The following is a 17,986-nucleotide window of genomic DNA, read 5'->3' as shown; positions in this document are numbered from 1 at the left end:
CCTTGGTTCGAACCCAGGTCGCGCCAAGTGAACTTTGTGGTGAACAAACACGTGTACGTTGGTTTTCTCGGCGTTCTCGCGTTTCCTCTCACTTTCTTCATTCCACCATTTCATTCATTTCTCATAATCACCGTCTCCTTTACCTAACCGACATAACCATAGGACATAAACTTAGATTTCATTTCATTTCAAAATAATTCAGCTGCTTTGTTCCTTCACGTTAGTCGTTTCGAAATTTGCATATACTGAAAAAACTCAGTGTAACGAACCCAGCTAAAACTGAAAAACCCTTAAACTCAAAATAATGCTACTTGGGAGACTCCCAGCTGAAATACATACCAAGAAGCATCTAACTAGCAGCGGAATATTAAAATTCTCGGATATTTTGAGTAACACGTCGCATGACAACGTCGGATTCTGTTCAGAACATGTTTCACAAATGATTATTCTTAAATATACTCAAGTCAAAATATGAATGATTTGTTAGAAGATATAGCATTAAATTTGGTATTGAAATTACGTTTTCTTCTTCTTTCTTTCTTTCTTTAGGTTCCTGGAACAACTACGTGAAATTACTTCACCATTTATACTGGTCACATTTCTTACGAACCAGTGTTCACTTTTCTTGTCTGCATACACTGCTGTCACGGTAAGTTAGTAGTTATGTATAAACATACCGTGGTCAAAACTTTATTTGTCCTAATCACCGTGGTCAAAACATTATTTGTCCTAATCACCGTAGTCAAAACATTATTCGTGATAATCACCGTGGTCAAAACATTATTTGTCCTAATCTTAATACTTTTTAGAATAGCTTTAAAAACTTATCTGATTTTCTCTACATTATTTTATTAGTTGGATATCCGAGATAAGAACGAAATATATCTCATCAAACTAAAGTAAATTTCCATGAAAGTAGTTGTAGTGAGTGACCATTGAAATAGAAATTCCTTTATTCAGCATAGGTTTAACTTCGGCTATTTTGCTTGTCATTATAGTGAAAGAGTTGTATGAAAAACTGCAGCATCCACTTCTCAAGGTACATTTTTACAAAATGATGGACAGCTGTAAGTAATCCATACATAACTTGAATATCTAATGATCAACCTCCTTAGTTCCTGCCTAATAGGGCAGTTCTCCCGGAATTATAGTAACTTGGACTTTGAAGATTCGATACTCAGGGCTTCACTGCTATCATCATCGTACTTGATCTTCCCTCCCCGTTGTATGTTACATTTTCCCCCTCCAGGGCTGGATTAACTCATCTGGAGGCCGGGGGCTAGAAAAAATATGTGACCCCTGCAGACTTCACCTAATACATTTTTGTGAAAGTACGGTAAGAAAGTTAAGGGTATACGTTTCATATTTTTGGTCATATTTTATTCCATGATGATAATTGTATCTGCATGATTGTTTTTAGATAGCCAGTTGAGATTTTGATCATAAAATGAAATCTTTGAGTTTTACGTCCCACGATTATGCCGGGTAGGCTAAAGGAGACGGTGGTGATGAGAGATGAATGAAATGGTGGAATGAAGAAAGTGGGAGGAAACGGGAGAACCCCGCGGAAACCCACGCACACTGTGTTTGTCCACCACAAGGTTGACTTGGCGGGAGCAGGGTTTCAGAACACATTACATTACGATATAATAATAATCCTAATGATAATAATAGTAATAATAGGGCCTATTAGTAAGGAAACAGTAAAAAGATGAGTACTAATATAAAAGACAACGTCAGTAAACGTCAGTTAAGCAGAAATAATTCCTTGTCAACGCTATAAAAATTACTAAGCACTATCTATGTAAATCAACGAAATGCTAAGGACAGTATTTTAACTTAAGATTTCTAAACGTCATTGCTTAAAAAAACTATCAGCCAAACCTCATAAAACATTCACTTGCTTAATACGATAAGTCTAAAATGAGCTTATAGAATCTGTCAATCTTTTTTTTTTTTTTTTTTTAATTCACATTTCCAACTCTGAGGAACTAAAATCATGCTGTTTCTTATGTTATGATTGGGTACTTTAAAACCTATGTTTCGTAAACAATATTCACTGATATAAACATTATCTAGCATTTTTAGCATGCATACTCTGTCGAATCTCTTTCTTCTATTCATAAAAGTCTCCGATCCCTAACAATAATAATAATAATAATAATAATAATAATAATAATAATAATAATAATAATAATAATAATAATAATAATAATAATAATAATAATAACCCTCATTGTTCTTTTTCTTACCAGCACATCATTTGTTCTCACTAAAGTTGAAGATATCCATGCAAATGTGATATGAAATGTTTGAAAATATTCAGTTAAGTAATAGTTATTCATTTCAGAGTCGTTTCTCTAGAACAATGTTTACTTTATTCAAGTTATATCTCACAGTTTACTACCAGGTGTTTTTCAATGTTTTCTAACGTCAAACATCATCTATTGTCTGCCAAAATACCTTAGTAAGCCGAAAATGATTTTTCAACATCAACTGATGTGATAGGACAATGTTTGCACAATGATACAGAAAGATCAGAATATTTATCTGCCAAGAATTTACTCAGTCCACATATATATTGGTAGGTTGATTCGATCTTTCTAATTTAATTCATTTTTTAAGTTTGCGTGAGGCAGAAATTAAAGAAGTCGTTTTCTTAACAAGTTCGAGTGAATTTTTAGACACTGGGTAATGTAGGCAACCTAGTATAACTAAGATTTGATGCGCCCATGACGAACACTAATTCGGCACCCCCTTCAAAGCACCTATCAACCACGCGCCCGGGCTCCCTTCCTAGTTGTGGCCCTAAATGTAGGTACACTCATGTCCAAAATGATTGTCGCACATCTATAACTGTCTTTTTGCAAGAATATAACTTGATAATGCTGATACTATGTGTATAATCGGGAAATGTATATTTGTGGTAAATTTTATATAGGAAAAGAATTATAAATACGAAAATTAGAATGAGTAAAGCAAAGTGTTCCTAAATGGACAAGCAAGTTTTATCTTCGTTTTATTGTTCTTATTTACTGCTCTTTTGACATGAAATTTGCCACATGTATGTCTTTGCCGATTATACAGATACTAACATTATAAGAAACACCGGGCAATTTCCTTATCAAATTATATTCCTACAACAACATGTTCACAGAATGCGACAATAATTTTGGACATGAGTGTACATGACTGAAATTAATATCTTGGTGTTTGAACACTGCTCTGTCCATTACTCCGATGACATGAGAAGATACTTTCTTAATAAGTGTCCAATATAGACGAAATTGTCGATTCAGGACGTTAAGAAATTTAACATTTTAAGCTTTATGTGCATATATTTTATATTCATTTGGTCCATTACTGGGAGCCATATGCACATATGTTATGCACACGTTGACAATCCTAAGTAGGCTAGTGCCTCAAGACAAAATATCTGATTTTGGGGGTTCGCTCTTTGAGTGTCAAGATATTTGTAATTTCAAGTATATGCATAAATATGCGAATATCCTTAGAATGTGCACTAACCTTCATAATATTCACATGGATAAGCGCATATAAGGTTTTAAAAAAATTCGTGCCCTACTGATTACCTTATTAGCCCCATTTGTACAATAAATTTGTCTGTTTCTGATTTTATGGATAGCTTGCAGTTTTGCTCTTAAGTATTTCAGTAAGAGCCCTAACACATGGCATGGTTTATGAAATAAGTTTAAAAAAAGCAAGCGAGAACGTTTAATCCGGTGGATCTTACCTTTAATTTACATTTATGCCTTTACTATTTTTGCACCTGAACCTATTTATTTTATTTTATTTTTTTTTTAGAAAGAAAGAACGTAAGAAATATAACAATATAAACACTACTCGTCATATCCAATCTCAAATAAGTGACATGTAAAAATATAAAAACTTTATTTTGTCTAGTACAGACTTTCTGCAAGAAATGTATCTTATAATGAAGAGCACAGCAATATAATACGAATAGAAACTTTATTATGATAGTTTCACTCAGTGGCGTATTTAGGATTTTGTTTCGGGCTGGGCTATACACAACACTTATACTTTTCCTTTTGGGAGCCGGCAAATTTTAATGATGTTGTGCATATGACAAATTTATTTCGGGAGGGGCTTAGCCACCCCCCGTAAATACGCCACTGGTTTCACTAGACGATTTTTGTTCGAAGATGATAGAACAAATAAACGAAATACAACGAGATATTTCTATTTTTTGTTAAAACATATAGACTGTTCCTCTGTCTGAAATGTGTGCAGAAAATTGTTCTTGTAATGACGACTATATCAGAATGTTGCAGATTTACTTTAAAAATTTGGTTCTTCTACAAAACATTAGAAAAAGTGCCTGTTTTTTTTTCTTTTTAATACTACGTGGGTCGTTCAATATATAACTTCCCCTAAGTTGTAAAATATTTATTTTTTAAGATACATTAGTAAAGTATACATACATGTGTAGGGGCCTTCATCATTTCTCCACATTATTCCCATTGAGATTCAGGCACTTGTCTCACCGTTGCATCACATTGTCATAATCCTTTGCAAAAAAATCAGGGCTCTGGCCATTTACCACTCGCTGCTTCACTTCATCTGTTTCGAAACGTTCACCTTGCAATGCCGACTTTAATACCGAAAAAGGATGGAAGTAACTCTTTGCTAAATTGAGGCTGTATGGAGAGTGGGGCCCAACCGTTCTCACCCTAATTCTTCAATTTTGTGTCTTGTCTGCGTACTGAGTGGAGGTGTTCCTTATCTTCAAGAAGAAGAGACCCGGTCGCTTATGTCGAATTGTGTTTCTCTGAAACGTTCAGGTACGATATAAGCGAGCTGGTTTCAGGTCAACAGATGATGAATAGGGACGCGCACGAGACGAGTCGAGACAGGATTTTTCTGACAAAATTCGAGTCGAGACACGGCTCTTCCAATAGAAAAAATATACATTTTTGAGTCGAGACATCACTTTTACAGCACATTTTCGAGACGAGACAGCCACAAATCGTGTCTCTTGCGCATTCCTAGTGGTGAAGAAATGAAACGGAATGTGAGCAGTGCTAAATAGGTCAAAGCTTTTTTTTTTTCAAAGCGTTGGACAAATTGATGCAACGGTAAGACAAATGCCTGAATCTCAATGGGGATTATGTGGAAAGGTGAGGAAGGACCCATCTTGACATCTATGCATAGTTTACAATTTATCTTACTATATATATATGTACAGTTTAGGGAAATATATTTTGAACGACTCATGTAATAAATTCCAATTAATTAATTGCGATTCATAAGACCTTAAGAGTCTTCATCCCGGCGAAATTAGAATACCGCTAATTTTACAGTAATATTGTGATATCTTCAAATAGATAAAAGATAATCGAAATGTGGAACAAGAGCGCCTTAGACAATATTATTTTACATGAGATACAGTTATCACGACTCACTTATCTGCTTTCGATTTCGAGCCATTTTGAAAATCGGCATTTATTTTCGTGTTTCCAAACAGCTGAAAACGGAAAGCCACTAGGTGACTTGTGATAACGGTACCTCACGCAAAATAATATTGTCTAGGGCGCTCTTGTTCAATATTTCAATTATCTTTTATCTATTTGAAGATATCACATAATTACTGTAAAATTAGCGGTATTTTAATTTCGCCGGGATGAAGACACATAATGCGATTTGGAAAGTGGGATGTATACACAAGGGCGCCGATTTCTCTGTAAATTTGGAGGGCGGGGAATTCAGGTGCAGAAGGTATATATATATAAGGATTTTAAAACAATTGCATTCAAATTATGCCAAACATTGTATAGTCATAAATACATTGCTGGGCCCGGGGCCCCTCGCTTCCCCCCCCCCCGTCCGGATCGCGGCCCTTATGTATAAGAGTGAGGTGCGAAGGTTTAAAATGATAATTTAGCGTCATCTTAAGCACCGAACATTGACACAAAATTATGTTAAAACTAATTAATGATGCAAGGTTTGGAATTTAAGCCACAGGTTAAATTTTCACAGTTGTTGCTATTTATTTTCCGACACAATACGGTATGTGTAAACATTGCAAAGGCTTTAACAATTTTGTATTTATAGCTAGTTTTTTTTTACAACTATTTGTAAGATTGTCTATGAAACAAAAAAAGTGAGGTTGTCTCGTCTCACAAAAGTAATGTCTCGTCTCGGAAAGTGTTGTGATTTCTATTGAAAGTTCTCTGTCTCCTCTCGATTGTCACAAAAATTTTGTCTCATAGGCAATTCTGATTATTTGTCACTGTTAATAATAGGTTTTAATAATGTATTCTCACAGATTACAGATCCTGTTTTCCTGACATTTCACTTGTGTTTCAATTTATTTGTGTTTACGCAAATTGGCCTTCCATCCTACTGGGGGAGCAAACTAACAGAAGAGGTAAGCAAAAGTTTTCGTAGTGATTAGATATCAGTGTTTTTTTTTTTTTTTTTTTTTTTGTGTGTGTGTGTGTAAGGGTGTTTATAATCCTATGACGCATGTTGCACTTTCTAAACTCTGTTGACATGTTTCGATTCCTCAACAGCAAATAACAACTTTTAAACTTAAACTACTTTCTTATCTCTAAGCATGACATTGATTAAACATTATTTTTGTATAAATTCCTCATATTGTATATGGCTACCCTCAGTGGCGTAACTGAGGGGCCTGTAGGGCCGGGGCGCCGCAAAGTTTGGGGCCTATACAAAGCAAATGCCAAGAACTATAGCCTACAAAAAGTGAGCTGAATACGAAATATATATTTCCTGAACAACATGATTTACTTTAGAAAAGAAAAATATGCTCTGGGTGAAAATTCATCCATTCTAGCAATATCAGTTTCAAAAATCATCTTAGCACTCGAAGGTTAAGGAAAATATTTTCGCTGCCGACTGTACATCTGCTGAAAATGGGTTAGAAACAGAAATTCTGAAAAAGTTGCAGGAAAATGGATTTTTATTATCAGAATGTCTTGGCCAGGGGTTTAACGGGTGGAGGGGGCAAATATGTACGGTATTTATAAGGGCTTAAAAACAAGAATTCTAGAAAAATTAAAGAGAGCTAAGTTTATTTAGTGTGCTGCACATAATTTGAACTTAGTCCTGAATGACGATGTATCATTTGTGCAGGAAAACAAAAAGCTTTTATGATATAATTGAGAGACTCTGTGTGTTTTTCAGTCAGAGTACTAAAAGATGGGAACTGCTTTCAAGGTCTTCACATTCGTGAAAGAAATTTGTCCTACGCGCTTTTGTTCAAGATTTGATTCTTGAGAGCATTACGTTATGCATATTCACTTACTACGAGAACCTTAACAAAACTTGCGCTTCAGTCCAAAAACACTAACGAAGTAGATAAGTCGAATGATTTACAGAAACAATTAAGAAAGTTTGAATTTGTTGTACTGTCCTTCATACTAAAACACTTGAAACTATGAACTTGATTTCAAAATTTCTTCAGACCAATGATGTTGATCTGAACCAGGCATCAGTCCTTCTTCAGAATGCTACTGGTACACTATCTAATATAGAAACAAAGATAGAAATGTTTTGATGAGAGAATTGCAGCTTGAAAAAGAAGGGAAGAATACAATGAGGAACAAGATTATATATATTGAAACGGAAAACGAAGTAAATGATGATGGCAAAGGAATTGAGATGCTAAGGGATAAGTTCAAAAACAAATTAAGGATGAAAAGGTAGATAATATACACTACTTTATTAAGAATACAAAGAAGAAGGAAAACGACATGTTCGAAATGCATAATCAAATCAAAAGTGTCATCATATGACTTCTTTCAAATAGTCAAGATTTTGTATGAGGATTATACAACTACACTGCTGCAAATGCGCTTAAGAACACTGGCTCAACGTTGCACACGAGAAGAAAGTGATTATAGATTTTACTGTTCCCAACATGGCATCAATGAGACATCCTAAACATGTTGTACAGACCGTTCAAAATCGTACAAATGCTCGCCTTAATACCACATATAATTACTCCGAGTAGCCACGCCAGGAACAGTTCAGATGCGTAACTGGTCGTACAAATGTTCTATGTCTGTCTAGAAAATGGTCATTTTGTGTTCCACTGGCGATCACATACCATCTACAGTACCCGATAAGGCTTAGGTCCGGAGATCTAGCAGACCAGGGAAATAGTATTGTCGATAGCGTGTGAAAGGTTCACTTGTTGGTGCTAATGAAGACAAGTGTCCAGGTAAGCTTTGAGGATAGCAATGGCAATACTATGAAGGTAAAACATAATAATGATATTCCCCTTAAGAAACGCGGATATGTAGCTTATATATCGCCCATGCTCTTACCAACTACCAGAAAATCTAGTGTGGGTCGTATATGATGAATGGACACACGCTGGATTTTCCGTTCATCTGCAAGTTTACATATAATCACAGATCCATCACTGTGCTGAAACAAAAAAAACTACTCTCATCACTGAATGTAATAATATTTCATTTGTTTGCCACTAAACCTAAGTGCAAGGATCTTTCGGTTCCAAACAATACGTCTGGTACGTATGGAAAGCATAGGTTGGTGTATGTTCACCTTAATTTTCATGCAAATAACTTTCCCTCTCTTACTTATCTTTGATCTGTTTGACTTCAAAGTTCTCTCTTTCAGAAACTTAAAAAAATGTAATTCTCTCTTTCATTATAATATTTATGTCAATATAAAATATAATCATTGTAAGTTCCATGTGCAGTTCACGACTTTGGAACCTATCGGAAACAAATTAACAACAAATACTGGCAAAAATACGTCATACTTAACCTATCGATTGTATTGGTAAAGGTAGTATTGGGATCCAGTTAGCTTATAATTCAAGTAAATGACCATTTACTTATAATTTTGACGTAAATTTAGTTGGGGTCTAGTAGCATTCTAGTCCATCCCACCCCCACTTTAACTTGCCAGAGACGCCCATGGAGTCTAATTTAAAAACCAGTATTGATCTGCTAGTGAAATGTTCACGAAATTCGGCCGTTGTCAACTATTACAATTTTAAAAGATCTGGGAACAAACTTTTGTTCATAGATGTACAGTCAGCGACAAAAGTTCTTTCCGTTTGGTAAAATTTATTTTGGGGAATAACAATGGTATGGCTGGAATAAATAAAAAAATACATTCTTTTAATTTACTGAAAACCGTACTCAAATTGTCCTTCCATTCTGATGTTATTTCCGAAACTAATTTTATCAAACGGAAAGAAATTCTGTCACTGACTATATACAATACTTTTCTTGGTAAGATACAATAATCGTTTCAGTCATTGCCGTCATCAGCAGTCATTTAACCCTGCTTGAAAGTACACCGTATTATCAAGAACGACCATTATCCTTTTGCATTTTTTGAATTTGGCAGGTATCTATGAACCATTAAGCCAGATCAAGCCACTTCACATATTTGCATACATTTTATACTTAAGAATTAGTTTCCGAATTTAAGGCTAAGCAAAAATATGGCATGATATACTAGGAAATCATATAAAAGGTATAAGATCTTTCAATAATTATGGTTAACTTCGACCAGAGAATACTGGTAGAAATATAAGTAAAGAAACATATACTTAAGCATGGCTTCTTGAGAAACTCCTTGAGGTTGCTCTCAAGGACATTTCAATTTTCCAGTTATGGAACATTGTATTGTTCTGTCCCAGTAAATTAGGTGGGGGGCTGACTGCCACGGGTGCTGACTGCCACAGCCAATTATTATTGCTGATTGCCAATATCAAGGTGCTGATTGCCACGATGGCGTGCTAACTGCCACGAGTCTGAGAGAAAGTTTGCTAGACGTAACATTACCGGACGCCAAGAAGTATGAAAGAAACGTGATGAGCCTTAGGATCATGTTGTTCAGACCAACTTCTAACAAAGGTAAACAGGTCTCTGTATGTAGACTCATGTCCAAAATTAAGCATGACTATAAATATGTTGTTCTAGTAATATAATTTGATAACGAATTCGCCCGGTATTTCTTATAATGTTAGTATGTGTATAATCGGCAAAGACAAGTATGTGGTAAACTTCATGTCAAAAGAGCAGTAAATAAGAACAATGAAAGGAAAATAAAATTTTCTTGTCCATTTAGTTACATTTTATTTTATTCATTATGATTTTCGTATTTATAATTCTTTTCCTATGAAATTTACCACAAATATACATTTCCTGATTATACACATAGTATCAGTATTAAAAGTACTCTGCAAAATCATTATCAAAATATACTCTTACAAGAAGACAGTTATAGATATGCGACAATAACTTTGGACATGAGTGTACTTTCAGTTTTGTCAGAGAGCGGTGCGTACAAAATTGGTACGATTTGTGTGTTCTCACTTGAACTCCCTCTGTCAGCATGAACTGTGTAGAGCTGCGCAAATTGTTTCGAGCCGCTCTTGAAAATTCCATCAAAAAAGCACTGCTGGCTGTCCCTCACAAGGGAAGTTCAGGATAAAGCACTCGCCTGCACAGAAACTAAGCATGCCATTTGAAGCCTCAAGTCATTAGTTTGTTGTAATCAGCATAAAATTCCTGTACGGTTGAGAACGGTTCGAGATATTCAACTTCGAAGTTTATATGAGAAAATGAGGATATGCATATTTATACGCGTTAAGTACAACATAATTAGTAACGAATATTGACATACGAATTGAAAGCTATCCGAAGTAACAGAAAAAAAAAACTGTTTCGCAATAACTAACGGGTTTGTTAAATTAGTCACTATATTGTTCACAATAATGATAGGTTAGACATGAAAATTGATCACTGTTGTTCTTCTGTTTTATGAAGAAATGACGCAGGCAAAAGACTCCCTTGCACCATGAACATTTTATATGTGCAATTGAGTTGCATCCGTCAAGGGAACAGTTCGCAGAACCAAAGCAAAAGGCAATTTCGACAAGTGATTCAAAAGTTATATGCTTATAATTTGTTCGTAACCTGTCTTGTAGAACGCAAACTGAAACAATCCAATGTATCGCGGTGATCGGAAGTGATTCGTATGGACACGAACATTATTTGATTGTTTCGTTGGTACATTATAACGTCCGGATGAAGAAATTTCATACCATGTACAAATCTCCTGCCATAATCTTTGGTTGATCGGAATCAAAACACACCAAATGGTTGCACAAATTGTGTGCAATTCTTTAGTATCTTCTCAACCATTACGTCTTTGCAATCCGTCATGCAACTTGTAATGGACAATTTGTCTCTGAATGGACCCCAGTGATCAAGCAATAGCAAGTTCAAACCATCAGGGTTCGCCATGGGAGAGAATACTTAACGCGTTGAAACGTGCATCTACTCATTTTCTCATATAAATTTCCAAGCTGAATATCTCGAACAGTTCTCGACGTACAGGAGTTTTATTACCTGTTGTAATCAGCATGAATTGGTCCTTCAAATGACATGCTTATTTCTCTGCAGGCGAGTGCTTTCTCGCGAACTTTTCTTGTCAGTTGGCTTCAGACCATCATATCCATTAAATAATACAATAAAACAATTAATATAAACAATGAAATGTGCAAATTGTACATATAACAGAAAAGACAATCCCTTTATAAACATCCAAGTGTATGTCGTTCCACTTAGTGAGCAACTTTGTAACTTATAGGATTGCACATAGATTTGCTGTGATGATTACTAAATTAATCCCTAATTAATCCCTACTAAATTAATTAATAATCATACATTTAGTATGAGGGATTAATTCCTCTCTTTCCAAATATAGTTTCTCCCAGGCTCGTGGCAGTCAGAACGCCGTCGTGGAAGTCAACACCTTCATATTTGCAATCAGCGACAATCGTGGCAATCAGCACCGATAATTGGCTGTGGCAGTCAGCACCCGTGGCAATCAGCACCTATCCGTAAATTATGTATTTCTATGTTTCGAGTATGGTTGCTGATTGACGTTGTAATATGATATTTCGTCTGATATCATTTTCTGTTTCATTCTATATCTTGGAGTATGATATTTATCCCTTGTCAAGGTTTTCCTTATATTCCGCTTGCGCCAACATTATGCATCCATTTGTGATGTGTTGTATTATATTGTATTGTGATGTATTGTGATATATCTAGCATCTTCTTCATTTGTCAATTTAAGTCGAGGTCAGGGTTTGGTTTTTGTGGTGATTAGTATTTATTCTGGCCGATCTTGTCCTTATATGCTGTCTCCTACTACTATTACTACTGCTACTGCTACTACTACTACTACTACTACTACTACTACTACTACTAAAACTACTACTACTACTACTACAACTAATAATAATAATAATAATAACCATTAAACAAGGATACAGAAATATTACTTGATTTATGTTATTTACATTTTACTATTTCAGACTATCGTCGGACTTCTTTTAGCACTAAACGAAGGTTATTATTATTGTAACAATAATATGGAAGTAATGCCAATTAAAATAGTACCAGAAAATTAGTAATAAGTATTTAGCAAAACTAATAAATAAAGTTTACTATACCCTAAGTATTTACATATATACATTTATTCTCATGTATATAGGGGGTGGAAATATCTCGAAGCATGTATGCTGTTCCGTGGTGGAATTGCAGCAAATCGATTCAATTGACCTTCAAGATCATATTAACAATTCTGGAGAGACCTCTAACTTTGACTGGAATGGGATTTTTCACTCTATCTGTAGAGATGTTTGGATCAGTAAGTATACGTTGTGGGTATTATGCAAAGACTATGGTTAGGGTGTGGCATATAAATACGCAACTGATTCTTCCAAGGAGGGGTGTAGTATATAAATACAACGTCTGAATGGAGAAGACAGGGTTTATAAACCTCATTTGTTTTTAACACGTCAAATAAACCATTCAATCTTTGGTGGCCGTTAAAGCGCTCGTTATGTTTGTCTCGGAAGAAAGACTGATTGCCATCCCTAAACGTTTATGACTAATTATGAACTGTATGTCTGCTCAAGTGTGCCCATTCTCCCAAGAGACTGGGGCCAAACTCCCAATTTTTTCATTATTCTGCACCCAAATTTACTATTCTGCTCCCAAATTTAAAATTGTTCCTCACCAAATGAATATTTGTCTTCCCCAAATTTACAGTTTCTCGAGTTTAATTTTACTATTTTTGATCAAAAATTATGCCTTCAAATATTCTTATGGGCGTAACCTGCTCCCTAAAACTTGCTTGAGGATGCCCCTGTTTCTGTTCATTTCCATATCTCACTGAGCTAAAATTTTTATTCAATTTAATCTATATCTTTATTCTGCTCAGTGTATCAGAGTTTAGTATATTTATTAATATTTGAAACATTTTGATTCATTTCCGTGCCTCATGGTAGAGATAATTTATTTAAATTTTAATTTCATTTCTGTGTTTACTATACGTACACAATTCATTAAAATACGCACAAATCAATATTTTGGTTATATTTTTGTGTCTCAATGTATAGCGATTTTATTGAAATTTAGAAGGACCTGTATAATTTCATTCCTTTCTGTTCTTTCATGTAATACGTATATTATAAAAATATTAAAATTTAAGACTATATTTCTATTAATTTCCAAATTTCAGTGCACATAGATTTCATTTTAAACTTATTTCTCCATTTATTTCAGTGTCTCACCTCAATGTACAGATAATTTATTAAAATTAAAAGCAATATTTTTATACCTAAAATATATAAAAATAAGACGTTTTTACAGCGACATCTGTTGATGGGCGGGGAGGGTACCGTACTGAAACTGCCATATCCTGAATATACTATAAAGTCATATCTTGTTTTCTTTCACTATATATTCGCCGGTTTGCAAAATTGCCACACTACCATTTTCCATATTCTTCGAAATGTTGTCTCTCTTTATCTCCTAAACAATGCTTAAGGGATGCTAACATTATGTCAGAACAAAATACAAGTTGTTCCAATATCAACAGCGATACGGACTCAAAACGCACATTCGCCGGTTCGTAATGCATGGTAATGGGTATATGAGTATTCTCCAGTTCATGAAAGAATCGACGATATTTCCCAACTTCTATTACATACATTGCCGCTACAATTAAACTCTCCTTTTCACTTGGACATCCTTATACATAAAATATTGCATGGACACTAAGCCGTAAATGAAGAAGAATGTCCCAATTTAAAATAATTGAAGGACGATTGTCACGACTATAAAGATTTAAAATTATACGGTATCACCAATTTAAGAAAGTTACAGAGTGAGAGGAGGCATTTATTTAATAGTAAAAGAATGAAATAAGGCATATATTTAACAATATTTAACAGTAACAGTAATCACAGATCAAGGCTATAACCGAAGGGAGATTTTAGGATCAGAACCCTTCCCTCTTTAAAATTTCAATCTTACATTGTATAAAACCATTTCACAGATCTTCAATGTGCTCTCTTGTAGCGTGCTGATAGTTTGAAAGTGTCTACACATGATAGACACTAATATATCAAAAGTTTATTTAAGTTTTTATAATGTCATTGTCAAGTAAAAGATGGATTCACAGAATGTTGAATTTCACCAAGTTCTCCTTTCCCTTTCAGGCTCTTGGAGTAGCATTTTCGTACTTTATGGTGCTAAGGAATCTGGAGCGTTAAATTTTTAATTCAAAGTCTTCTTATCATCAAGAAAGATATGAGTTGAGTTCCTCAGTGTAGTAGTTGTTTATAATGGAGTTATTCAACAGAAGAAAAAAATCGATTGTTACGAAATTACAAACACCTGACACACATGAAGAACAACACATGAAGAACACATGAAGAACAACACATGGGCAACACATGAAGAACAATAAATCCTTGGAAGTAGATCGCAATTGTCTGACGAGAATTAGTATCACATCATTCATTGCCTAAATCCTGTGTTGTTAATCCGTAGACACAATGTATTAACAAAATTTTGTTGTTAAATGAACGATATGCTTATAAAAACTGTTCATCCCACTCGAAAAATCTGAAAGTTAAATTTATGTATTTCTTCATGATACATTTTTAAATCATTTGCTAACACCTCGCAGCGTGCATGGAGGCTTTGACGTCATTTAAGTGCAAGGCTTAAATGCTCATCTAGATAAGTGTTGCTGTTGATATGGTAAGATGTGTTCCTTTGCGTTTCAAAGCTCGAGAGAAGTATGAATAGTGCTTTTTCTGTGGCTAAAGTTCAACCAAGGCCACGAAAGAAGATAAAGCAATACTTAAGATTGAAAGATTTTTATTGTTTTTCTTGTACTTAACCCTTTCTATTTTCTTTTATTTATTTACTTTTATGTTGTTGTAATATTTATTATTTTTCACTATCTTTCTCACCTTTATATTCCATTTTCCTTAATAACGTAAAACTTTTTTATCTTTGTTGTTACGTAGGTAGATGTGCTATTCTTAGGATATTTATATTTGCAAAAAAATGTTTTTATAGTATCACACAGGGGTAAAAGTGAGAAGGAACGATGTGGTACGCCGTTCCCCACCTCGAAAAAATATACACCACCTTCTCCGTTTCTAAAAAATACAATAGGCGAAGATAGGCAAGGGAACGGCGTGACCTACAGTTCCCCCACCTCTTCACATCCACTTTTACCCTTGGTATCACATATCCACATCATTTTCTTCAGCTGAATGTGACCTATCAATTGATATATCTTATCTGTGGCCAAACCTTTCGGTTCAGCGCTATTCTAAAACGTCTAATGAAATTACCATTGATACCACAATTCTATGTTAAGTATTAATTTGTTTAACTTGCCACAGAATTTGATATTTTTTGTTAGCTAGATACAATACTGGGTTATTCAAAAAGAAGGAGCAAATTTAAAATATTTATTTCTAATGAACGACAATACGACACATCACTGGATAGAGGGAAGTACGAAGTTTCAAACCTCCACACATTAGTACCATTCAATGCCTACAGCGGCGCTGTGGTTTGTTTGCGAGGAAATTGCGACTCCTCAAGAGAAGTCGTTTTGTGTGCTGCAGTGTGCAAAGAGAGAGTCCATTGTTCCAGTACAGCGTGCATTTCGTGCTAAGTTCAACAAAGAGCCGCTTCGTTATAAACAGATATACAAGATATTCGTAGATGATTGCTTATGCAAAGGGACAAGCATTGGTTGTCCTCAGAAGTCAGATGATAATATTGAGCATAACCGAACTGATTTCGAACGTAGCCCTATCAAATCCACAAGCAGAGGGAGCAGAGAACTTGTAATTGCGCAACCAATGGTGTGGCGTGTGCTTAAAAAGGTCTGCATCTGTAGCCGTATAAGTTCAGTTACAACAGGCATTGATTGCATCCTGGCGATCATGAAAAAATACAATAATTTTGCACTGTAATTCCTGAATTTTGCAAGGCTTGGAACATGATACTTTCTCTGAAAGGCTAATTTTCCCGCTAAATCAACATTTCATATCTCTGGTAAAGTTAATAGCCACAATGTCAGAATTTCGGAGACTGAAAATCCCAGCTTAGTTATCGAATATATAAGAAACTCTCAAAACTAATGTGTTTTCCACCATTTCCGTCAACAAAGTTCATGACCCTTTCTTTTTTGCTGAAGAAACTGGAACTGGAATTACATATCCGGACATGCTCCAAGACTAGTTATTTCCACAAATTCAACAAGATTGAGATCATTTTATCTTCATGCAAGACAAGGCTCCAATTCGCTTCCACCAAGGGCACGGTAGTATCTAAATAACACAATTCCAGAACAAGGGATTGAAAGAGGATCTTGTTCATCTCAAGTGGCTTCCATGGTCAAAAGATCTTATCCATTTGCCATTTTTATCGTGGGGGTACATAAAATACAGAGTATGTCATCTATATCTGCTACTCTTGAAGATTTGAGAGATCGAATTTTTATAGCAGTGAGGTCGATACCCAGGCACCAGTTAATTCGTGTGTTGCAAGAAATACATTACTGGTTTGACGTTTCTCGCATAACAAATGGTGCTCATATTGAATGTAGAAAATAAAACTTTGAACTTTCCTCTATCCAGTGAGGTGTCGTATGTCTCTCTATCTTTTGTCGTTCATTAGAAATACATATTTCAAATCTGCTCCTTCTTTTTGAATAACCCTGTATAATGTAGGTCTGTAGGTAGGTAGATTCAGAAAGATATTCCTTTATAATAAATTAAAATAAATAAATAATTATCTTATTGGAAGATGTTAATTATTTTCTGCTTATTATTATTTTCCACTTTTCAGCACTTGTCACAAGTCGATTAATATATATAAGGGAGTTTTTTGTGATACTTCATGATATTTCATATATAGCAATGACTTTACGATGTTCTGTTTCATTTTCTTTTTGACATGTACGTGCTCCTCGTCAATGTGCAGACATTCTTTCTTTGTGCCCTATGTAGATATAGAAGTGTGTTCCCGTTATATTTCGTATTTATCCATATTTCATTAAATTAATTTCTTGTTATTAAAATATTAGGAATTTCAATGTGTCATTTACCGTATAATCTAGCATCTTTGTAATTTTGAAATATAAATTATTAAAAGATGATTTTCATAAACAAGCATATTTTTGTGATAGGCAAATGCATTTTTTAAAATCTTGTTTGTCTAATTAAATTTAGCATCTTTCTATTTTTGTTTCGTGTTCATATGTTTGTTTATTTATTTAATTACAAATAGTGTATAAGCAACTCTTAGGAGTGTGAGAGCTATTATTGTGGATCTGAGCGCTACTGTTAGTACCTCATGTGTCACTGTTAGGAGTTTCTATGTCAGAGTTAAGGGAATTCAAAGAACAATACACAGGAGGGTGGATTGGAAAGTTCGTGGCCTAACTTACAAAATTAGAAAATATTTGGATAAGTTATATTTTTAGATTTCCAAGTAATCCCCCTCGACTGATATACATTTACGCCACCTCTTCGGTAACCCTTCAATATCACTTTTAAATAATGATTCCTCGAGCCATGCAAAATATCCCAGTACATCACTCT

At 34.7% G+C, this 17,986-nt stretch overlaps 1 protein-coding gene across 1 annotated transcript; it reads left to right on the top strand.

Moving 5' to 3' along the window:
• The first annotated feature begins 487 nt into the window (after positions 1 to 487).
• Positions 488 to 15,319, top strand: LOC145665843 (odorant receptor coreceptor-like). Its single transcript, XM_081732957.1, has 4 exons — positions 488 to 649; positions 6,308 to 6,409; positions 12,556 to 12,711; positions 14,570 to 15,319. The coding sequence occupies exons 3-4, from the start codon at positions 12,577 to 12,579 to the stop codon at positions 14,621 to 14,623; spliced, it is 189 nt and encodes a 62-aa protein (XP_081589083.1). The 5' UTR covers positions 488 to 649; positions 6,308 to 6,409; positions 12,556 to 12,576; the 3' UTR covers positions 14,624 to 15,319.
• Positions 15,320 to 17,986: the final 2,667 nt, after the last annotated feature.

This window comes from Thermobia domestica, chromosome 12, assembly GCF_964235325.1.
Source record: "Thermobia domestica chromosome 12, izTheDome1.hap1.1, whole genome shotgun sequence".
NCBI classification, from domain to species: Eukaryota; Metazoa; Arthropoda; class Insecta; order Zygentoma; family Lepismatidae; genus Thermobia; species Thermobia domestica.
This window is presented reverse-complemented; position numbering and strand designations above follow the sequence as displayed.

Bases quoted from the DNA above. Each gene is read 5' to 3' on its own strand.
- LOC145665843 (XM_081732957.1), top strand. From the start codon at position 12,577: ATGTATGCTGTTCCGTGGTGGAATTGCAGCAAATCGATTCAATTGACC. The intron at 12,712-14,569 runs GTAAGTATACGT...TTTCCCTTTCAG, and splicing joins CTGTAGAGATGTTTGGATCA to GCTCTTGGAGTAGCATTTTC.